The following is a 24,101-nucleotide window of genomic DNA, read 5'->3' as shown; positions in this document are numbered from 1 at the left end:
GGGGGAAGGGAAAGAAAAACATCAGGTTCTGCACATTTTTCTTCTCTAAAAGGAAGGATAATGAATAAAAGGTCAGCATTCATCTCCCAACGCTTAGAAACAGCAGCACTGTGTGCCTAAAACGCTTTCAAGCGGTGGAGTCACCTGGGCCCCGTTTTGCGTTACGGCAAACTCCATCTAATGGTTGTAATTACCAGTGGAAAGGGCCCTCCCTGTCAGACACAGCAAACGTGGTCCAGAAAAGCAAGCGGGTTCAGATGGCTGATCTGGCACAAAGATCCCCCAAGCCGATCTTCTGATGGACTGGCCAGCTGAAAAATCACCACCCCCACCATCCCCCGTGTGAGTGCACAGCTGGAAAACCTAGCACAAGGATCTCCCACAAGCTAGGAGCGAGCAGCTGGCAAAGAGGGATCACCCCTCTTCACAGCAACTCACTCCTAGCCTGGCTTAGGGACAACAAAGCACACCTGTGCCAAGAGACACCCGGAAGGAACACACGGACACCTTCAGGCTCCTGGTGCTACGCTACCCAGGTTTCTGGGGCTACGAAGCTGTTTTGCCAGAGGTAGTCAACCTTCCACAATTTTCTCAGTTCACACTGATTCCCTAGCTTAGGCATTTGATTAGCCACACAGTTAGGAACCTTTTAAAAGCAATTACTTACAGACTGTGGGAGTGTTTTTGTTAGGCTTTGATTTCCCAAATCTGAGAACATAAATAACTTAATTCCTAGTGATCCCTGTAGGCACCTTTCTTCACCCAATTTACAGCTAGGGTCCAGAATGGTAGTGGTAAACAAAAGTGGTTCTATGAAAGCAACAGAGAAAAAGTATTACAGGTAGGCAACCCTTAATTCCTCCAAGGTACAGACTTCCACAGGTAAAATACCGTGGAAGATGAACTATCAGGAGTCTGAAGTGGTCAAGGACAGTTTTTCTGTGTGAAATCAGAAGTTGTTCTCCATGAAATCTGAATAGCACATGTAAACCTACCACCAGCCCTACCCACTCACCATGAGCCAGAAGGCTGCCACTGCCCAACAGTAATGAACAATTCAAATACCCAGGTTTCATTTTGCAAAGGAAGAGACAGGCATTTAGGTTCTGAACATCTGTGAGCCCGTATGTGGTTTTCAAGAACTTCCTCCAAAGTCAGTCTGACCTCCTGAAGAGGCCTGTAAACAGCCCTAAAGCAGGCAGATTCCTCCTCTTCATGTAAGCAGCAGGCTTTGAAAGATAATCCATGGTGCGTTGGACAGACAAAATCCCAGACTAGTGAGAGAAAGCCCAGAATCTCCTTCCATTACACCACAGACGGCAGGCAGATCTCACCCTTCACCACTTGTTACTCTGAAATTCTCTGGACTGAAACCCAAGATGATCCATTCAATAAGAAGCAACAAAGGAAATTGGTTCCAAGGACTTCTTTCCATGTATAAGGATTAAAAGATTTCTCAAGCTGGGAACGAAGCAGAGATTGATGAAAGAAGCATTACCTTCTTTAGACCTTTTAAAAGAGATCTTTAAAGGGGGATAAAAAGTTTTCCTCTCACAGAGCACTGTCAGCAGAAACAAGAGCTAGATTTACCTTCAGCAAGGTCAATTCTGATGGGAGGCAGGGGGGGAGAAAAAAAAAAACCCAAAACAATTAAAAAAAAAAAACCCAGAAGTAATACCTGTGCTAGGCCAGAGCCTCTGCCTTGGAAAAAAAGAATTTATTAAAAAAAAAAATCCCAAGAAACAGCATCCTACCTCCTAGTGAACAGCTTTTTAGAAAAAAAATAGCAGAACAATCTTCTCAGATTCTGCAACTCAACGTAACACAAAGAATATTCCCTGCATTGTTCTTCACTTACAGCTTCTTATATTTAATGCTGAGAATAAAGACCATCAATTCTTTTGAACACTGAATCTGCTGACAATTACCAAAGTGACTTCATAATTTTGCCCGTTTCAAAGGTAACCAAGATCTCATCTTGCATGAAAATGAGTTTTTCATGAATAGGAAAACAATGAGAAGAGAAACCAAGTAGGAAACTGTTTCCTTGAAGGCATTTATAGCAAACAGCATGCAAGTGTTAGCTTATCCACATCCATAAATGCAAAAAAAAAAAAAAAAAAGGGTTGATGTAAGAAGAGAGATCAAACTTTTTCCAGAGGAAGAATATGGATCTATTTTCAAACCTGCTGCAGGAATACCTGCTGTTAAGATTCCTAGTATCGTAAGGCAAAGGTCTTATGCCATTAATTAGAATCTGCTTTACTTAGTATAAAACATGGCCACCTTCAGTGTTTGAAAGAAAGAATTCTATAGGCAACAGGATCACCCAGCACTAGGGAGATGGCAATTTCTTCAGTTCAAGATTTCATTAGCCTTGGAACCAAAAATGTTCAACAGCAAGGCCAGTTAGCACCCTTACTGTGGTTAACAAGTAGTTTAAGAAAGACAGGCCACATGGCAGGTAGGCCCATATAAGGAGGATTAAGCCATTCTGCACCTGAAGCAGCCCTATTCACATTCTCCAAACCGAGAAGCCCACCACCATGGCCAGAGCCAGAGGAACACCCTTTTGCCCTTAAGAAAGGCAGATTCTAGCACTTTGGAAACCGGCTGGATCGCTGCTTAGAAGATACTACTTTCACACCATTTCAGTCTTTGGTAAAATCACACTTTAAGGAAAGCTCAAAGCTCAGGAGAGTCACTTCACAGTTTGGTAAGCCTTTTTAAGATAATACCTTCTCATCTCAAATTCTTCTAGAGCATCTGGTACAAGCTGATCTTTGAGCAACCTCACATACGCTCCAAGACTTCCCTGAGATTGACTGTGGGGCTGTTCTCAGAAAACTGCAGTAAGACACGGATGTTTATTCATATGAGGACCAGAAAACTTAACAAGAAAAATGCTTCAAATTCCTTCCTGATTCTGAAAGGCAAACTAGAAAGAGATGGTTGAAAAAACAAAATCTATAGTAAGTTTTCATGTGAGAAAAAACAGGTGAGTTTATGTGAGAAGAGGAAATGCAGGGTGGGTTACTTATGCCACTCACTACCTCTGCATCATGGTTTGATGGTCTATGGCCTTTGACTAGAAGTTTAAGTTTCTTATTTCCATACCAGGATGCTGCATAAGCAACAGCAGAGCCAGATCTCTAAATAAACGGAATCCATACCACTAAGTGAGTTGAAATATTTTAAATTTGGTGCACATTTGCCCTCTGGGGGTATTACAAACATTTTACATAGGTTTTGAGTTACAGCACATAAGAATTATAAAATATGTTGTTTGCAAAGAATGCATTACATACATGAATTGTTCACCTCCAGGCTCACGACCCTTCATATCCCATAAACCCAGTCTTTCCTCACCCCAGACCAAACTGAAGGCCTAGATTCCCCTATGCTTGTACACACATCCGTCTACCCCCTCCTTTCAGTTTGCACATCTGCTTTTCCAGGACACTAACACCAATGAACTGCACGTCAGAGGGAACAAACAGAAAATGCACTTGCAAAGCAAGAGGGAGGTGAAGAAAGAACACACACAACAAGAATCGGATCAGCTGTCAGGGCCAGAAGGCTCCTGTCAGGCAGCGGGGCAGAAGAGTCCAGTTCAACAGAGCTTTTCCACTGCCTGGGGATGGCTTCTGGCAGGTACAACTCTGAATACCCTGAGTGACATCTTCCTGTGGCCGTAACCCTCTCCTAATGAAAGGGAGGACATACTGCTTCCAGAGAGGAATACAGCACTACAGTTTGCTACAACAGGATAAACAGGTTAAGGAAAAAATAACGCTAGGAGAAAGCCTATTCCATTATTTGTGACAGAGGTGAGAGAGAAAGACGGATTACTCCTAGGGATGTAACGCAGAAGAGCCCAGCACTCAGCAAGGACCCCTGTTACTGTGTTTGCCTAAGACATATGGCAACAAAGTGCACACAAGAAAACGGTGTGGGCCCCTGAAACGTTCAGAGTCTTGTAAGAAGATTAAAAACGTACCCAGAGAGAACAGTGGAGAGCACTGAAAGGCTACATATTAAATCTCATACACAGAAAGTATTTCTTACAGCCTTAAATAGGAAGGATTAGGAAGAAAATTTTAAAATCAAATTAAGAGATTGTGAATCTGAGTGACAAGAAAATTAGAACAAGATGGCAGAAGTTGGATTAAGGATGATGTAGATTAAAGGCCACGTTTTGAAGTGAGATTCAGAGAGCTCACCATGAACCCAAGAACTATTTTAAAGTTTGTGGCAGAAGAACACGAACCTGGAGCAAAAAGGAAGCTCTTCAAGACTCTAGAAGAAAGTCACAGGGTTACCAAAAGCTACCCAAAGACATGGCATCCCAGGATAAAGGGAAGGTAAGCACAGCCGAACTTCAGTGAACCCCACACAAAAAGCAGGGAGTAATGAACAGCCCCTGCAAAAAACAGTGGCAAGAAAGGAGGTAATCAAAAGAGGACACAGACCGAAAACAAAGCTGGAAAAAACACTTCAAGAGCAGCACTGCTGACAGTGACAAATGTAGCTGGCAGGGAAAGGAAAATGAAGTACTGGATCTGAACCTTAGCTAGGAAGAGAGCACCGTAAACACTCGCCGCGATTGTAGTAGAGCATAATCGAAGCCACAGTGGAGGACAAGAGCCCCAGACAATGCACTGAAAGCATTCTGAGATGAAAAAAGGAAAAGGAAATTAAGAGGTAGTTGCAAAGGCAAGAGAGGCCACAGGCATTCTGTACACTGCTTTTTTTAAAAAAAGAGAAATGCTCATGCCTACAGGTACTATGAGGGAAAAGAAAAGCTAGGACTTGAGCAAGTGATTAAAGGAAAGAGAGAGAAAGGACACAAGGTTCAAGGGAGATAAGGAGATGTTCTTGTACAGTGCCATAAGGGCAGATGAACGGGTTAAGAAGAAGAGGAAAAAAAAATTCTGCTTGTGACAAGGAGATGATCTAACGGTTGGAAGACAGTGATAAAGAGTATGGCGAAGCGTATGCGGTCAGAAAGTCATCAAGATCCCATGCAGAGAAAGAACTGGATGTCAAACAACATGCAAAAGCCATGTAAAAACATTGCGGCTAGCGGGCTGCTCCCTGTCAGCTCTGATTACAGCCTATCAGCAGCGTGTTTCTGCCGGGTGCAACCCCACTGCAGGTACAGGAACACAGAAAGGGCTGCCGGAGGACAACTCAAGCAGTTCAACAGCTTTATGGGGAGAACAAGGATCGTAAATCAAAGACACAGCCTGAACATTGGAAAAACGGCGAATCAAGCTGGGAAGATCCAAATTCAAAACACTGGTGAACTCCAAGAAAGCACGGCCACATTGCGAGCAGAAATCCAAACGGTGGTGGAGATCCCGAAAGAAACCTCGCCGTTACCAGAGACAAGAAAGTCGACAGTTGCATCAGCACAAGCATGCAGGCACGGCTCAATGAAAACCAAATGAAATTAACTGACTTTGTTTAACGAGGGGCTAGGAACAAGAATGCTGGCCAAATCAAGTTAGGGCAAAGAAGCATGTAATTACTGTCAAAGAACAGCGAGTGAGAATGCAGAACAAGCCAGGAATCAAACCTGAAGAGAAAAGCTCATGGGGAGAAAAAGAGCACGCTGTACGTAACAATACAGAGCCCAGAGAAGATAAAAACTGGACTCCAACACTGTTCAGAGATGAAAGAAGCTGAAGGCAACAGGAAAAAGTAGCCAGGTGCCTCTTCCATGGCGTGGCCCAGCACTGAAGGCATAATGCAAAAGGCAACCATAAACCAGAGCACTGATGGTGCCAAAGAAAGCCACGTGACCGTGGGTTGAAAGCATCGCCTCATGTCTCAGAAAATCAAGAATCGCAAGCCTCTCCATCCACAACCAGGTGGTTGTGAATAAAGTTCTCCCTTTGTCCCCGATTTCATTTTACATATTTCACAGCTGCTCTGTCATGCCCCCACCCTTAATCCAATGTTTGTCCACCCTCACTGAATTTTTTTGCCTAACGTTGTTTTCTTTGTTGCAATGTGTCTGCTGCCACTTGTCCTTTCACTGTAGGACTCCAGCAAGAGCCCTAGAGAATATTAAATATCTAACAGGACAGAACAAGGAGAAAAGAAAAAAATCACTGTAGTCATGAGAACGCCTCTGGATATCCCGAACTTCTAGTAGGTAACGAGCATCCAGCTTCTTGATGCCTGAAAAGTCTGTCTGATCAGGTGTGGCAGAGATCTAAACAGGGCCATCAAAAGGACATAACCAGAGATTTATTTAAGATGAAAGATGATCACTTAAGACATGATAAGAAGGAAAAACAGTATTCCAAACGGTATACATACAGCAGATGAAAACAAATCATTTTATAATGCAGTTAGGTACTCACCATCTCTCTCGCAATCTCCACAGCTTCCTGCAGCCCATAGAGCCTGCCACAGACCAGGTAGATCCCATTGGCCCAGAGAATACAACCCTCATGGACCCAAAATTCATTGCTGTCAAGAGGTAGTTCAGGAATTTGTAACTCCAGCTCAGTGCCACCTTCCGAAGTGGGCATAGAGGGTTTTGAGTCCAAAGGAGTCTTTTCACCACCACTGCCACCATCAGTGGTTGCTTTTTTACAAGAAGCTCCCCTTGAAAGTGACCGAGAGGCTCCACTACAGTCCTCGGAGCGGTGCCGCCTCTTAAAGCGGGGATGAGCAGCTAGGCTTCTTTGTTCCTTCTGTTGTTGCTGTTCCTCCTCCTCTTCCGTATCTGTCTTGGAACCGTTGGAAGCACTTTTGTGCCGTACCTTGACCTTGCTCTGCATTTCTGTGGCCCTCTTTGGAGGCGGGTTCTTGGGCAAGGTGGCTGCGTAATCCTGGGGGTAGAAAGGACCAAAGAGGTCACCCATGTTACGATAGCTGGCCCATTTGCCACACAGGCAGCAAACCAGATGCCCCAAGACAGAAGATTCTGTTACTACAGGGCCCTGCAGCATGAAAGTTGAGGTGGGCAGCACTTTGCTCTCCGCGTTGCTAGGAGGGGGCGTCGAAGACCTCTGTCCTTTCCGACCCCTCACCAATTTGTTCTGCTCCTCTTCCTCTGCATTAATGATTGTGCACACAGCGCCTAATTCACACTTGTTTACCACGTGGATATAAGGGAAAAAGGACTTATTCTTGGAGTCAGTTTTATCTACAGACTGGGTAGCGTATTTAAGCTTGATCTCTGGTTCCTGTGGCTCCACAATCGGAGCAGCCCGTCTAGGCTTCCGCTTCCGTGGCTGCGCTGCAGGTTTTCGCCTCTCCCTCCTTTGCCTCTTCGGTTTTGGCTCGCCACCACCTACCCCTTCCGAAGACTGCGAAGGTACTGGTGGGGGTGGCGGGGGTGGTGGCAGTTGCTGCTGCTGTTGCTGCTGCTGCTTCTTCTGCTTGTTCACACTCCCAATTGGCCTCCCCTTTTTCTTTCCAGAGGGAAAATATCCCTTCGGAGGGAAACCATCTGGCTTGGGTGAAATGTTTGTCACATCTCCGTCTTTTTCCTCAGGCTTCGGATTTGGTTCAGAAGTAAACACGCTGGAAGGAGAAATTGTTTTTGAGTCGGAAAAGGTCAGCGTTCCAGCCCCGCTTACAGATCCGTCAGACCTTCCCTGACCACCCGACTTCTGAGAAGGCGGTGGTGCTGCACTGGATACTGCTCCTTCTTTACCAACACTGGCAGTTTCAGGGACCTCTTTCTTGGTTTTATCATCCTCACTGCTTTGCCACTCTGCTGAAGATCTCGGAAGAGTTATTTCGCCAGCTGCGTCCTGGCTTGCTGGCCCCACCTGATCTGCCATCTCTCCTTTCCTCTTCTCAGTCTCTGGTCCATGTCCAGCTACATTTCCTCCTTCAGGTCCACTCTTTAGGGACAGGATGTCATCAAGAGTGACAGTATCCGCACCGGTTTCAGCACTGTTGGTAGAAACGCTTCTCCTAATATTGGGAGATGTAATTTTTTGAACGATAGCTTCCAGTTTTAATCCCCGCCCCTTTCTTGGGGGCAGTATTTTGGTCTTAGCCGGGCTTGTGAGGGAAACAGCAGGGCAGTTCCTATTATCAGGACTTGGCAGGTCCTTGAAGGAATCGCCCTTTGCAACTGACTTGCCAACATCTTGGCTTTGAGATGAATGGGCATAAGAGTTGTACGTTTTATCAGCTCCTTCTTTTGCTGAACTCATCAGTCGCCCTTTATCTTCACCGCCACTGTTCTTCATATCCTGTGGCTGTCTTTTGGTAGGGATAGGCGAGATGAAAGAACGGACTCTCCTCCTCATAATTAATGGATTTTGAGGAGACTGGTCTTCCTGGCCAGGGAGCCTGAGCATGGCATTACTAGGCTTGGGCAAATCTGTAGAATCCTCTCGTCGATGCCCATCGCTTTCTTGAGGGCAAAATCTTTTTTGGTTGGCTGCTCCGAGAGGGCCACTGCTTTTGGCAGGAGAAGTTTGCCGAGAGAGGTCCCAACCAGATTCGTGATGCTGCAGCTTCTGGTTGCCGTGTTTCAGTTCGGTGCACTTGCTCTGAGTACTGTCACTCCCCATAACACAGCGCCCAGCTTCTTGGCTTCCAGTATCGTGGTAAGAGCTGCCTTGAAGGTACATCATTCCATCCTTGTCATTTTTTAAGGGACTCCTTACTCTTTCCAGAAACTGCTGTTGTCTTGGGCTCTTCCTTGCTCCTTCCTGCCTGTGCTGAGCTGCAGCAATCACACCCTGAGCAGCGCTGCTTGCCCAATCTTTGTATTCTTCTTGCTGTTGCTGGTATATCTGTCTCTTGTAATGATACTGGGAATTTAAACTCTGGTTAGGGTCACCAAAAGGATGAGGCCGAGCATTTGTGTGATATGCTGAAGCCAGAGACGGGCCTTCTGAATTCTGAGGGTAAGCAGAATGCAAGGAACCCCTGTTAACTCTTTCAGATAGTGTCATGTGTGGGTTCATGTGATGCAGATCTGCTCCTGGGCCTCTGCTTCTGCCTGGTGACATTTTCAGCTTATCAGCAAGATCCTGGTATTGAGAAGGTGATTTACCCCTGCTGCTTCCAGTTCTGCCAGGTCCTCGTCTCATCTGTGTCGGTCTGCTGTCCTGCTGGGGAATGTAGTCTGGAGCAGCATCGGAGATCGCAGCTCCAGGGCTAGCATTGCCTCGGAAAGATTCATGCTTGATGCCAGCAGGATGACAATGGTCTCCTGGTTTTTTATTATTGAGACTAGCTGAGCTCTTTGACTGTTCAAAATCTTCTTCTTTTATTGGCCCACTGTGAGCTTTCATCTTTGTTTCCATGGATACTAAACCACCAGGGAGTATTACTGACTGGCTCAAGCCAGGGGCAAGACGTTCACTCCTGCCGCTTCTGGCCTCAGGACCCATGTGCCCCATTGGGTGAGGGCCAGGGTCTCGGACAAGTTGCCTTAATGGAGATATGTCACAGATCACGGATCTCCTCTCTGAGAGCGCTCCCCCTTCATGGGCAGAAGACTGAGACTCTATATCAAACTTCCTAGCAATAGGGTAATCAGCTAGATTTATCTGCTTCATGTCAGAAGCTATGCTGCTAGACTTCCTATCCCAGGGACCCCAGTGAGGGCCTTCCAGGAGAGACCCCATGCTCTTATTTAAGAGGCCCCTATTGGCCAACTCATTGGTCTGACTAATTAAGATATTGGGCCTCATGGCTCCCTCCAAACTCCCAGCCATCCCAGAATGCTCCTGTGCGTTCCTAGAATACCTTCTGTCTGGATGATGATGGTACCCCTGTAAGACCTCCTGTAGGAGGCTAGGAAACTTCTCATTCCGGCCTTTGCGCTCACTGTGCACCGGAAAATCCCCTTTTTCTTGACCAGAAGGGTACTGCGGAAAGCCACCGATACTTCTCTGTATGCCAGCTGCTACGTTATCCTTGTAACTGTATCTTAAACTGCCAGGAGATTTGGAAGGTTCTGTTCTTGCAGGAAAATTTGGCCCAACAACTGTATGACCAGGCTGGCTGTTCCCCTCTCCATTATGGTTAGTGTTATCTCCACTTTTGCTCCCTTTACTCCCTCCTGGAGCCTCTGGCTGCGTCCCTGCATGCCCAGCCTCTTTTGCCCCACTAGCACTAGCTGGTGCTGGAGTGGCTGTGGAAGCATCATCCTGTGCAGGTTTATCTTGTCCACCTGACTTTTCTACCCTTCCTGTCATGGCTTCCCGGGAGACAATCACCCCAACTGCCTTTTCGTTCACTTTGGGGGCATTTTCCACAGCCACCACAGCTTCCTTCCCATCAGGGGAGGCCGCATCTTCCCTAGCTGCGGGGCTGCTGCTGCTGAGTTTCGATGGCTCATTCTGAGAGCCTTGTGCTGGTGAGGAGTTGGATCTCTCTAAGTTACCCCCTTTGTAAGTGGTGTCTGAGCTGGTGCTCTGGCCACTCAGCTGTCTCACCCTTTCCCCATGATCCTCTGAACTACTGGAACAACCACCGTCAAGGGACTCTGCCAGGGGAGACTTGAGTTGCTCCTCTGCCTGGGAGGAGCCTTCTGAGTTGGTGCAGCTGTCAGCCTTCTTTGAGGAGGATGACCTTTTGGAGCTTTTTTTCTGAGGTGCCAAGGCATCCGAGAGCAACATGTGCTGCACTGTGTTGGGCAGATTGGCCACCTGAGAACTTAGAGCACTCAGGCTGCTCAGCCCTGGATCTGTGAGCCTTTTCTCCTGCAGTCCTTCCAGCCCAAACCCCTTGAATCCCCCCGCATGAGCATTGGGGCTTGGCATCATAGATGGTGTAGGACTAAGCTGAGGCATCATCTGCAGGATTCGGTTTCTAGAACCCATGGACATGTTGCCTTGCCCACACTGGAGATTTTCTCCACCTGGCATGAGCGGAGAAGGGGTAGAGCTGCAGCTTGGAGACTGAACCACAGATGCAGCGGGAGATGGATTAGAGATTGGACTGAAGTTTTGGTGGAACTGCATCGGTGACCTTACAGGAACTTCTGTCTGGCTGTACTGTCCCACTTGACTTTGAAGAGAGAGCTTGCTGGCAGCATTTGAATACTGCATTACGTGCTGAGGTGGGTGCTGTTGCTGCTGTCCCTGCTGCCCACTCTGTGGCAGCTTGGACTGCTCAAAGCCTTTCATCGGTTGAGTCTGAAAGCTGTAGTTCGACTGAGTCCCATAAGCCTGCGCGTTGGAACCCACGGCATGGCCTTCATACTGCGACCCGGAATTCACGCTGTAGCTTCCATCGTAATTCTGTCCTGACTGGCCAAAGCGCTTAGGTGGAGGAGGATGATGAAGGTGGCTGATAGTGTTGGCTGAACTGACCCACTCGTAGCTGGTACCCAGAGGCAGAGGAAGGCAGGGTGGATGGACGCTGCATGGGCTGCAAGTGGGAGGTGCTAGAAGCAGACTGGCTGGAAGCCTGGGGTAAAGGCTGATGAGACTGGTAGATCTGCTGTCTCAGCTGCTGCACCTGCTGCTGCTGGCTAGAAGCCTGCTGCTGATACTGGGCACTCCCTGGAGAAAAAGGACCAGTATAATCCTGCTGATAGTGGGATACACCCCCAAGGGACGAGTGCTGCGTTTGAAACTGGCCCACATGTCCCTCGCTCCCATACTGACTCCCAAAGCTACTCCCTTGAGGGGGCCCATAGCTCTGTACTGGTCCGGAAGGCCTGCGCTGAGGCGGCTGCTGCCCTCCCGACGCCACTGGATCTTTGTTGGCAGCCATGTAGTAAAACTCTCCTGCTTCTTTTCTGAAACCTTGGTAGCTCTGATGGCCAGAGCTCTCACCAGGCATCGCTGTAGAGGCTCCTGCTGCTCCACGACGTCCACTGCCAGCACCTCCTCCAAAGCCCTGGAACATCTGGGCCTGCTGGCGGGGGCTGAACTCTTCCAGTCGGGATGAGCCGTGCACTTCCTGCGGGTAACTCTGCTGGTTTCCGTGGTAACTACTTTGCTCCCGAAAGGACTGCATGCTGTTCAGCAGCAGAGCGGCAGCTCGAAAGCCCTCCTAAAGGGGAAAAAAAGAAAGAGGAGAAAAAAAAAGGTATAGCAACCACCTCTCCCAGTCACACCACCACCACCGCTCAATTTCACTGCTCATTTAATAGCAAATAAAATTTAGGATTTGGCTCCTACTTCCCGCTACAGCGATGTGTATCCCCTCTCCTTGCAACTTTCCAACCTCCTAGGTAGTGCATGTAAGAGGAACCACCCACTCCCAAGAAAACACGAGTCGGTAGCCTACTACCAGTTGGAGCACATTTTCAGCGTTAGTATTTGCCCGCAGTCATTTACTAACTGGGTCTGTTTACATGCCCCCGAGGAAAGAAACTTCCAACGATATTTTGCAAAGCAAAGGAGAACAATCCTCACCCTCCAGCTATTCTCTATGGCTAATACCGGGAGTAATCAAGTATTCTGCTACCATGGTGAAAGATGCAACAGTGAGAATCCTGCAACACTCCCAAACCACTCTTGGATCTGCTGTGGGAATGACATGCCACATTTCACTCTGGGAAAGATCTCTGTCAGAAAACACTCAAGATACCACTGACCAAAGCTCAAACCAAGATACTCCGATGAACAGGATCTGTGGGAACCTGTGGAAGAACTGGCACCAGCATGCTCAGAGACATCTGCTCCACGCTCTGTTCCTGACTGCTCCAGCAACACGTTTAGGTGAAAGCCAACACAGCAAGACGACACGTGATATTCCCTCCTCCCGGCCCCCATGTCTGCTTTGTTTTGTAAGATGGAAAGGCAGAACAAGTCCACTCTACTTGAGCAAAAAGGTTTACAACTTCATCCCGTAGGACCATCATATTACCTTGAATGAAACAACTGAAAACATTTGCCAGCTAGAATATATATTCTGGAATACCATGTATGATCATCTACACTTACATAATCAACTCCTAACTAAATGCACTTCAGGAGGCTCTCCTACGTACTTCAATCTATTATTCAGCTTGTGGAATCATGACTCATCCGCAAGGTCTGGACCACAGCTGCAAAAATGTTTGGGAACCCTGGCTAGTCCCCGTGTAAATACCCAACACATCACTAGACTCATTAAGGGAAGTCTGGTAATGAACAAGTATGTGCATATACACTGTGTCATGCCCCTCCCGCTCTTTAATTTAAATAAATAATATCAATAAACAGATGCAAAAGCATCTCATTTCTGAAACACCTTGTTGCTTTCTCTTCCTGAAAACAAACTGGATAAAGCCACCTGGAGAGACTCCTTCCGTTAAATCAATCTGAAGACAATGCTCACATTTTTCCAGGAAACGGAACCCTGACTCAGACTTCCTGGAAGACTGGCCTGCATTCTATCTTCTCATTTAGCCATGTTTTGTGCCATGTGTTTTGTTGCCACCTCCAACTGAACCCACTCAAAATTAAAGTCTAGTTTTGCACTTAAAAGTTTTGTTCCAGCAGAAGATCAGAGAGTCCCAAGAGAACAGGCATCCAAACGAGGAGATGCAAGCGATGTCTGGCATCACGCCCTTTTCCCATCTGCCTCTCAAGATCTTTTTTTTTTAAATTAATATGTATGTTATACACAGAAGGCTCTAACTCCACCATTAAGGTCTTTCAGAAAGGCACCCTAGTTACGTCTGGGTTTCTACTATCTGCTTGTGCACGCAGGGGTACAGAACACTCACAATGCAACGCACATCTCCACGATCCCTCTCTGCTAACTCACAGGCATCCTTGCGTGGCAGCCCTGGTTCGTGCCGCCTGACATCCACAACAGTATGGCTGAAACATTCACTAGAACGAGAAGGGAACTTTCAAATTGCTGATCGTTCCAATTCTGCCTCTCCCCTTCTAGGGAGTCAACTTAATTGCTGTTTTCATCTCACACTCCAGTATTTAAGTGTCATGCTGTAAGAGAGGTCTGCTGTTCTGCTGAACGTCCACTTTTTTACCATTCTGAAGACTACATATATCACATGAATAACACTTCTCTGTGTGCCACACTGTGCCGATCTGCCCAGTCTGTGTTTCTTATGGATAAACTCCTCCGTCTTTTCTGAGTTATGCCCTCTGATGTTTCACCAGTTTGAAGCTTCTGCCCTCAAAATTGGGATACCTAATGCAAGCTTCTTTCTACCTTTTTGTAGGACTTGCTCTTAAGGCGAAAAATGGGACAAAAAAATAAAAGCAGGAAAGAAAACATACATGGAAGTTATCAAACTAAAGGCAAGCAAACATGCACTGTAACTGGCAGATGTTAGAAAGCAGCTCCTCTAGATAAGCAGTTTGAGGCTTTGCAATCAGCAACATTCACATGGTACGGAGACTGTGTGCACAGCCCGGCACCCACATGCTCTGCACTCTCTTCTCAGGAAAGCAACATTTCCATCCTCATCACAGGCTCAGTCTCTCCCAGAGTATCAGACTAATTTTTAAGTGTGACTTTAGTAACACTTACTTTGCATAGTCTCAGGAAGCCTGTTCTGCATTACATCATACAAAAACTTCCATCACCAATGATACTCACTCTTCCACAATAATACTAGAAAAGGCTTGAACTTTAACAATGCTAAGAAACATTCTTAACACTGCCTCACTATAAAAAAGAATCATTTTAATCACATAATGGAACAAAACCAGCACAAGATGCCATAAAATACCTTCAGGAACAGAGATCCAGTAAAGGTCAACCTGAGGCACAAACTCCTATCCACCATAATCTCATGCAATCACATAACATTTATAAAGTCCAGAAGATAGACATGCTAACTCAAACCACGAAGAACATCTTTTTCTCTCTCAATATTTTTTTTTTTTTTTTTTAATCTTGGATTTCACCCTGACAAAGTTTTTGTCAGGAGGACCTAAAATTGCTGGTGCCCTAAGCAAATGCTTTCTTTTTTCAAGTCTCCTACACAACAGCACTTGCTTTGGATATCTCACAAAGAGCTTAACTTGAGTAACACAACCAGTAGCACAGCAGCCAAAGAAAAAAGGCATTTCATTAATAACAGGAGTAAGAAAAGTTAGGAGGTGCTTCAATCCATTACATCATTAATAACTTAAGACATATAGCACATTTCCTGTCATTAATGTACTATAAATACAAGATTATTACAATTACTGTTGGAATAGCCTTTCTTAGTAACAACAGTGCTGTAAAGTGCTTAGATCAAGTGCTATGTTCTCAGCAAAACCACAAGATGGGCAAGCCTTGTTAATAAAATACATTCAGACAGATAAGACCTTCAAAATCTACCTAGATCCATAGGAAAAAAAGAAAATATTTATTTTATTAAATTACTACTGAAAGCCTTTAAAGAAAACATTTTCAGCTGGCACATACTCCTCCACATACAGAAACTCAAGAGGATGATCCACCAGCTGGCGACTAGAAGCTACAACACAATCTTCTAGAACTCCGTAACGGTGGTACACATCCATAATCCCACCCCAGCAGAAAGGGCAAAGTCCCACCTCAAAAAAGGTGCTGCATCAACAGCCACAAATTACACATGTTTCTAGTGTTTTCCAAGACACCCAATAAAACATTCAAAGCCTTCCCCATTTATTCAAAGGAAAGGTAAGGTTCTGGCACAGGTCTTCCTACTCCAGTGTCACACCTACACTCTCACTACACGTGCACCCAGCTCCATCATTCTCAATTGTTTCTAGCCTGTAGCCGTAGAGCCATCCAAGCACAACCATGCAGAGACCACAGACTAAATTCACTAGTCAGAGCAGCTTCACTCTGCTCCAACACTTCTGATTCTTCCCCAATCGCCCAGTAATCAAAATTTGCCTTCAACCTGGGAGGAACAACAGAAGCATCTTCAAGCCTTGGTGACGAAACCACTGCACGTAAGTCACGAATGGAGAAAAGCAGTAGGTCCTCTTACCCATCTCTCAGACTTGGTGAAACATCTGAAGTTATTTCAGGCTGTCCTTCCACCTACCTTCTCCATTAACTTCTTTTTCAGCACATCTACAAGGCAGATTTTGTTTCTTGTTTAATCGTCAGAAACAGCCTTGTAGAACAACTTTGTTGACACAGGCTCCTCAGAATATGGAGCTACTGCATTCTGACCCTACTGTGAGCATGATTATGAAATAGTAGTCAACAGCACGTAAGCATCTTCCAGCAGTTCCTACATGTATGTGAGACTGCTTCCAACCACTGCTGATTAGCAGGGTTCATCAGTCCTCCCGCACCAAGATTACTGCGTGAAACGACCTTCCGCAACATGCTGGGCTACAGGATTTTTTCATCTGTATAAATCTTTAAAACTTTTTTTGCCCCAGTTATCAAAGACTGGACAAATACAGGCCAGCTGCCCAGACTGCCCCACAAAGCACTGCTGCCAGAACAGTAACGCAGCACTACAGACAGCTCAAAAACAAGGGAGCTAAAAACCAAAACACTGGGGGGATATGCTTAATTCGTAACGATAAGCCTATAAAGGAGCAAACGAAAGCAGCATCACTTAATTCTGTAGGAGGTAAGCGAGGTCTTTCTGCTTCGTTAAATTTTCTTTAGATCTGGGTTGACTACTGCGACCCATCTGTGCAGAGAACTCTCAGGCAGCAGTCAAATGCAATATATATTCAGTGATCTGTCAAAGACCTCTCACTTCCTAGCATGCTTATCAGGAAAGAAAATGTAGTTACAGGCAGGTGACAAACAGTAAGACAGCATTTTCCATAGTCAAAAAATGTACACGAGCAAGTGGGGCTTTTTATAGAGTGTCCAGGCTTCCGATTAAGTAAGTTTATTTACTAAATGCTGTGCAAAAAAACAGATATACAAAAAATTCTGTTGTCACAACCATTTTTGTCCTTCCTCACTGCATCTCCTTAAAGTTGTAGAGCGCAGCCACAACCAAAAAATACCCCACCAAGCCAGAACTTGCAACTGTCAGCAACTCAGTAGTGCAATTTGCAAGTAAACAATCCCCAGGATCTGAATTATGCCTGAAATAAAGGAAGAAAAAAGACTTCCACACGCTGCGTATAACTGCCATGGTCAAGGCCAAGCTGCTAACCCTCACGTCTGCAGGTACACAGTTATTACTTGCCTATCTGAGCAATGGCTGGGAACAGGCTGATCTCGTTTCAGGTTTGGTGAACATTATCTGCGGCTTCTAAGAGAAGGCACATCAGCTATGCCACGGGTAGATGAACTGAAGGATCAAAGCTGAGACTGCATTCAAAGGAGCAGATCTAACATACTTCTCCTACATTTGATGCCTTTTCAAAAGAAAAGGGACAACAGTTTTAGTTTTCAACCTCGGTCTACTCCTATATCACACCTCAGCCAGCCAGCATTTCAAAACGTTACCAGTTTGTCCAAGCACTAATCCTGCTCACTTCTTTCAAAAAGCTATGGTTACAATGAACTTAAACAGCTCTTTCTAAAGCTGCTTAAGATCCTGCTCCATTAAAAATTACTTTTGCATACTACAAATAAAAAGAACGATCTAAGACATGGGAAACTCTGATATTGTCTTACTCACCACAGCACTTCTCTGGAAGTCGGTGGTCAGATCTGGCTCTCACCAAGCCAGTGTAATTCCTTCTATCACAGAGGCCTGACTGTACCACCCAAAGTCTGAACAGTATACAATTCCTTCTGACTGAGAGTGACACAACCTGTTCAGGCAGATAAACCCAAGTAGATAGAGTATCTTGGAAAGTATATAAAAAAAACTGACGTTGAAACCAGATTATGTTACTGAAAACTGAATTTTACATTCTTAAAAAAAAAAGCACAACATGTCTTAAAAACACCCATATGTCCCTGTTACACATGCTGAAGTGTCTAATAATAACACATTATTAGCAACATGTCTTGCAAATCAGTGCTAATACCGGCCTTGACATAAACACTGAATTCTGTCCTGCCCAATGAAAAACTTCATCAAAAGTTTCCTCCAGTGAGTTACAGCTTGGACAAGTGGATTTTATCTAGTTTCCATCATCCCACAGGGACACTATGCCTTCTTCACAGCTTTTTAGAAAGTCAGTATGTATGAGCTTAAATCCAAACAATTAAGGAAACGTTTCTCAGAGAACGGGTGAAGAACAGATGAGCGTGGCAGAAGGAACACAGCGAGCTTTGTCAGCGCAGAGAGGGGAATGCTCTGGGGATTATTGTGCTAGATAAGATCTACATTCACTTCTTATTTCATATATTTCCCTAAGTGGCCACAGAAAAATTGACTAAGCCTGAGTCACTGCATCTTCCTATCTCGCAGGGGAGATGTGAACAGACACACTCAGAGGATTCAACTGCCACAGTAAAAGGCACCACATAAACAAGCCACCACAACAAAAAAATAATCAGAATTTTGCATGTGGCTATTATTTAACAGCTGATTCCTTTCCCCACCTCCAAAATTTTTTTTTTTTTAAACCATTCGGATAACACCAAATTTAAAACACCCGACCAGATTTTTGCAGCTGAAAGTTTCCCTTAGAATCACAGAACGGTTTGGGTGGGAAGGGACCTTAAAGACCATCCAGTTCCAACCCCCCTGCCATGGGCAGGGACACCTTCCACTAGACCAGGTTGCTCAGAGCCTCATCCAGCCTGGCCTTGAACACTTCCAGGGATGGGGCATCCACAGCTTCTCTGGGCAACCTGTTCCAGTGCCTCACCACCCTCTCCGGGAAGAACTTCTTCTTGATAGCCAACCTAAACCTCCCCGCTTTCAATTTAAACCTGTTACCCCTGGTCCTGTCACTACAGGCCCTTGTAAAAAGCCCCCCCCAGCTTCCTTGTAGCCCCTTCAGGCACTGGAAGGGGCTGTAAGGTCTCCCCGGAGCCTTCTCTTCTCCAGGCTGAACAAGCCCAACTCTCTCAGCCTGTCCCCATAGCAGAGGGGCTCCAGCCCTCGGAGCATCTTCGTGGCCTCCTCTAGACTCGCTCCAGGTGGCCCTTGTCCTTCTGTTGAGGGCCTCAGAGCTGGCCGCAGCACTCCAGTGGGGTCTCACAAGAGCAGAGCAGAGGGGGAGAATCCCCCCCCTCGACCTGCTGGCCACAATTCTCCTGATACAGCCCAGGATACGGTTGGCTTTCTGGCTTTCCCTTACTCATTACAGGAACAGAACTCAAGTACCATCTCCAGTTCAGCTCTGCACTTTGAGTGAATTGCACTGCTAAATTCATATTCCTACACATGAAGAAGTAAGTTTGATAAGAACAAAGTTTTGCTGTAAGCTACAATCGAGCTGTGGTGTTACAAAAAACTTGTATTTCTAGAAATAGAACTAATGATCATTTCAGGATTTTATATACTGAATTTTATTATTACATCATTGGTTCTTACTCTCCACCGACACCACAGACATCCTTAAATGGGTTTTTAAAAATCCACCAACGAACGGCTGAAAGTTATCTATCCAGACTTTTAACAGATACCGCAATTTTAATAATAACCTGTGCAAATCAGTCAGATTTGACTTTATGTCAAAGATTAAACCAACGATTTTGGTTTCACACACAGGGCCAGTCCCCTACGCACTAGTGTAAGAGGTCCAGCCTCCTCCACAGTGCTAACATGCCATCCGTGCAGTAAGCCAGGCCAGGGAACTGCAACGGCTGAGGATCAGCTCTGCGAGGGAAAAAAGCCGTGTCTGAACCGAGAGATGCAGTCCTGTAGTGTCACACGAACATCTGCACCAGCAGAACAGACACAGCAGGAACTGCCAAAGTGGTATGGCTACTGAAGTGCACTTGAAATCAGAAGTTCGTACGTAGAAGGCTCTTCATCTTCACACAACAGTCAAACAACCCTTCCCACCACCAAAATGAAACTACTGAGCTCTCACCTCTTCATTCCTTTTCTCCAAGACGCAGACCAGCTGACCGCACATACTGACCCAATTCACTAGTCCTCCAAAAAGTTTGGCAACGCATTACGTGCCTCTTATTGCAAATCCACCTGTATCCCCATCTCCACTGTTTCCATACAGTCAGATATCACATCTGCTTCCGCAACACAGCGGAACCCCAGCAAACATTTCAAGGACAGCTCCTGATCCATCCTGCACCTACTCAGACACGTGAGACAGAAGGTTCAAAGGCATCACAACTCTCACCAAACCTTCACCCTTCAGCTGCAAAACTAAAGCCAGCGAAAAGAAGTCAATCATTAAATGCAAGAGGCAAGCAGATGAGAATGAGCAGGGCTGCCAGCTTCTACCTGTCCAAGCTCCCACTTTCATTGCAGAAATGAATCCAGTACCACAAATACTCAGAACTCTACAGCAGTTTAAACAAAATTCCAACACATTATTTTTAATTAACTTTTATAAATTGTTCATACTAAGTACTAGCCCCTGCCTTTACAGTTTTAAATGCATTATCTCTTCAAATTATGACAAGTTGCCGAGATGAATACTTCAGGCATATTTAATATTACCTGTAATACATGTCTTTCTTTTCTATTTAACGTAGTCTACACAATTAAGGCTTTTTATTCTGTTTTACAATGCCCGGTGCAATGAGCCTGAAACTAAGACTCCTGGGAACTCCTCAAGGCAAATGAAGTAAATTAACACAAAATCTCCATCAGTTATGTGCCAGTATTATTACAATACAGGTTATGCGCTGTATACAGGAACTAAATCCATTGATTAGGATAAAACCATTGTTAAGGGTAATACCACCTAGTTACATTATATACAACAACATTAAAATAAGCAGAAATATCACCTCCATCTATTTCAACTAACAAATTAAAGAATTATCGTCCAATTGCAGAAAAGCTGTACTCAAGTTTATGTTCTCCAAACTTCTTAATTGTTGTTCCTTTAAGACAATTTGCTAGGCACCCCACCACTTTCAAGTTTCACCAGCCAAGGTTATCCTTCTTCCTATCCATTTAGCACTTCATCCCCTGGAAGTGACACAGATTTAAGAGCAATTTGGATGTGGAGGGTCTGCAAATACTCCAGCTATGGGAGACCTGAGACAAAAATATAGTCAAGGCCATATGATGCTTACTGATAAAGTGTTAGGGGAGAATAAGGTTTTTCTCTAACGCAAGAAAAAAAGTGGTTGAAATTCCCTCAAAAAAAATTCCAAGTATTTTTAAAGATTTTCGCATGACAAAAAACTGCCAACAACTTTTCTTTCCCTGACATCTCTCCTTGTCTCCTACAACCTTTATCATCTAAACATCACTTTGCTCATTCCTCCACCCTCCAGGTTCCACAGCATTTGCCTCATGCTGGACCCAAAAGTTAAAGCAGGCCCATTTCTACCATTTAAGCGTTGTCTCCCGAGAGAGACTAACAGGGAGAGACTAAGACTACAGCCAGAGTTACAGGGAGACAGAAGACAGTTCAGATAAGCATATGAAGTTATTTGGTCTTAAAGCGATTCCACAAAAAGATTACTTCAGTGGCAGCACTATTGTAAGAAGTCTCTCCCCCCTCCTACCTTCCCATCCCCAGGACTCTCATTCCCTTGAACCACCTCGCTGCACATCCCGACTGTAGTTACACTGGCACAACCAACATACAGGTGGCAGAGGAGGCAGCACGCTGCAGTGTTGCAGCATGCAGTTAGGAGCTCCTCAAGTCATACATTTTGGAATTCCTGTATCAGCAAGCCTTAGCCTAAACCACTTAAATTGGTTCTCTCACCAGCTTCCCCACGGAATCAAGGAAATCCTTCCAGAAGGCCTCTTTCCATGTCAATTTTATAAGGCAATTAAAACTTCTAATACACCTGAGCTAAAAGTCTGTAGTTATAGGGCACAAACTCAGGCCACCATAACCAAACACGATACTGTACCCTGCTACTTTCAACTGCAGTCCCTTCACTCCGTGCCTCTAAGTTCTGCTGCTCCAGCCCAGGGCACGGCGAGCGACGCCACCACAGACACAAAGTTAGCTCTAACGCACAGGGGCAGTTCACAGAAGCGAAGCAGCTACAACTGCAGATCCTCTCACAACTGGGGTCTAAAGCTTTCGTCTCCCCAGCAGACAGCAGATATCCCAACGGTGGCGGGCAGCGTTTGAGGATGTTGAGGCGGACACTTGGAAAGTTGATGGACAAAGCTTCCACCACATCTATTCCGTTTTGCATCCTAAAGCATATAACCTGAAGAAAGCCAACAGCTGACAGCAAAGAGGAGGGACAAATTCAGCACCAGAGATGGAAGAACACCACTATGAATACAGCTTAGTGGAGCATGACAAAGATGCTGCACTCTGCGCATAATTTTTGGAAATTAAGACTCCAAAGAAAGACACAAGGAGCTTTAGATGGTCCACTACACTGAAAAGCAGCCCCATCCTTCTGCTAAACTTGAGCTCCTGCGGTCATTCATTCTGTACACCACAGAGAAGAAGCAAAACCAGAAGACTCCACAGTTCGTCTTCACCCTGCCTCTCCTCCAGAGGAGGCTAAATAAAGAGGGACAATTAACATAAAGCGTTCATGATGGATTACACACAATCATTCCAGAATGCTAATGTATTCCTAGAGTTCTATTACAAGAACAGAAAGATGAGATGATGTTTCCTCCTTGCGCTGAAATACCCAAACATTCAAGAGTTTGCTGCCTTGTTTCCGCCAGAAGGATGACAACAAAAGCAAGTCACTGACTTTACCTTGAGAATTGCTCCTGCTTTAATTCTTCGTGCCTTATTGACCCAATGAGCAAAAGGTTCTTACTCCTTAACTTCTATCAGAGGGGCAACGTACACACGGAGCTGAGCGGGAGACAATTCCTGAGTAAACACAGCCTAACAAAGTTTTTATTAACACTACAGTTCTGTGGATAAGCAAGGAAGATTATTTCCTCATTCCTCCTCCTGCCCGCATTTAGGAGCTTCCTCACCCTGTTTCTCATTGAGCTAAGGGATGTGCTTTCCCCAGTGAGCTCGATCCAGGCTCACTCAGCTCATCTTTTTCCACCAGCTCTGCCAGGCTTTTGATTAGGCTGCAGAGTATTGATACAGCTAACCTCCTCTCCTCCCCATGCCACTTTCAGCAGCTCCATTACATACACACCCCTCTGGATTTCCACAAACTCCCCCTTTCAGACAGACAGCCAACTCTACTTCTGCAAGGCAAAAGACAAGGAAACAGACAAAATGAACATATGACAAGTCAAACTTCTGTATTCTAACTGCAGGATGCTGCCATTGTTCAAAAAAACCCCACGTGTTCAACTGAGCAGTTCACAAGAAAGAACAGAGTTCTGTCTCTGATAACTGGAATATGAGACGACCTCAAATGTAGAAAAGGCCTAAGATACCAAACGTAGGCGAGTACCCTAGAGCAAAAGGACAAGACTGGAAGGCAAGAATCACCACCCAGCTCCCCAAACTGCAGTAACACGATGCTGACCGAAGTCAGAAGGGCAGAGAAGCTGACCACCACACGGCAGTGCACCTCCCCGGGTCCTCACCAAAGCCAACCCCCTACCACAGTTGGCAACCAAACGATTCTGCGTTGGTGACGGTCTCCCTACGCACTCGCACAGTAAATGGGAGACTAGGAAAGGCAAAGGAAAGATGTTTCTCCATTACAGTACAGTGATTTGGAGGGAAGGGGGATAAGCATAGCACAGTTCAGTTTTTCTTCATGAAAAATAAATAGCATCACTTTGGAGCAATTCTCAATTATGCTCCCGCTACTTCCGCTCTCAAGCAGTACGGAAGAGAATCTGCCACTCACTCAGCAATGCCCTGCGATACAAAGACAATCTGCTACTACCTTCTGTAACTATTTTGCCCAACTCATTTAATTCACTGCCTGCTAAGTATCCATCACATTTTCCAAGACCATTTTTATGCAGCAATGTGCACAAGGTAGGGTCAGGATCAAGAACACCCAAAAATCTGAGGAGCACAACATTTCATGCATATGTGTTGGAGAAGGAGGAGAAGAAAAACCTCCCTACTTCCACATGCATGGAGAGAGAGGGAAAACTTAACAGTAGCAAATCAAAATGTACACCATACGACAGAACACTGCCAACTTCACTCTCTTGTTCCCTTGAATGCAAAATGAGTAACAAAAGACATGAATATATACAATCACAGAATCTCACGGGTTGGAACAGACCTTTAAGATCATCAAGCCCAACCGTTAACCCAGCACTGCCA

At 45.4% G+C, this 24,101-nt stretch overlaps 1 protein-coding gene across 1 annotated transcript in view; it reads right to left on the bottom strand.

Moving 5' to 3' along the window:
* The window catches only part of LOC104512118 (transcription factor 20-like), a 43,303-nt gene extending 31,304 nt beyond the window's left edge, over positions 1 to 11,999 (bottom strand). Inside the window, 2 exon segments of the mRNA XM_010154973.1 lie at positions 6,375 to 11,265; positions 11,267 to 11,999. Coding sequence (XP_010153275.1) covers positions 6,375 to 11,265; positions 11,267 to 11,961 — 5,586 coding nt within the window. The 5' untranslated portion in view covers positions 11,962 to 11,999.
* Between the last annotated feature and the right edge of the window lie 12,102 nt (positions 12,000 to 24,101).

Source organism: Eurypyga helias, unplaced genomic scaffold, assembly GCF_000690775.1.
Source record: "Eurypyga helias isolate BGI_N326 unplaced genomic scaffold, ASM69077v1 scaffold21707, whole genome shotgun sequence".
Taxonomy (NCBI): Eukaryota; Metazoa; Chordata; class Aves; order Eurypygiformes; family Eurypygidae; genus Eurypyga; species Eurypyga helias.
Note: the sequence above shows the minus strand (reverse complement) of the source record. Positions and strands in the feature narration are given on the sequence as shown.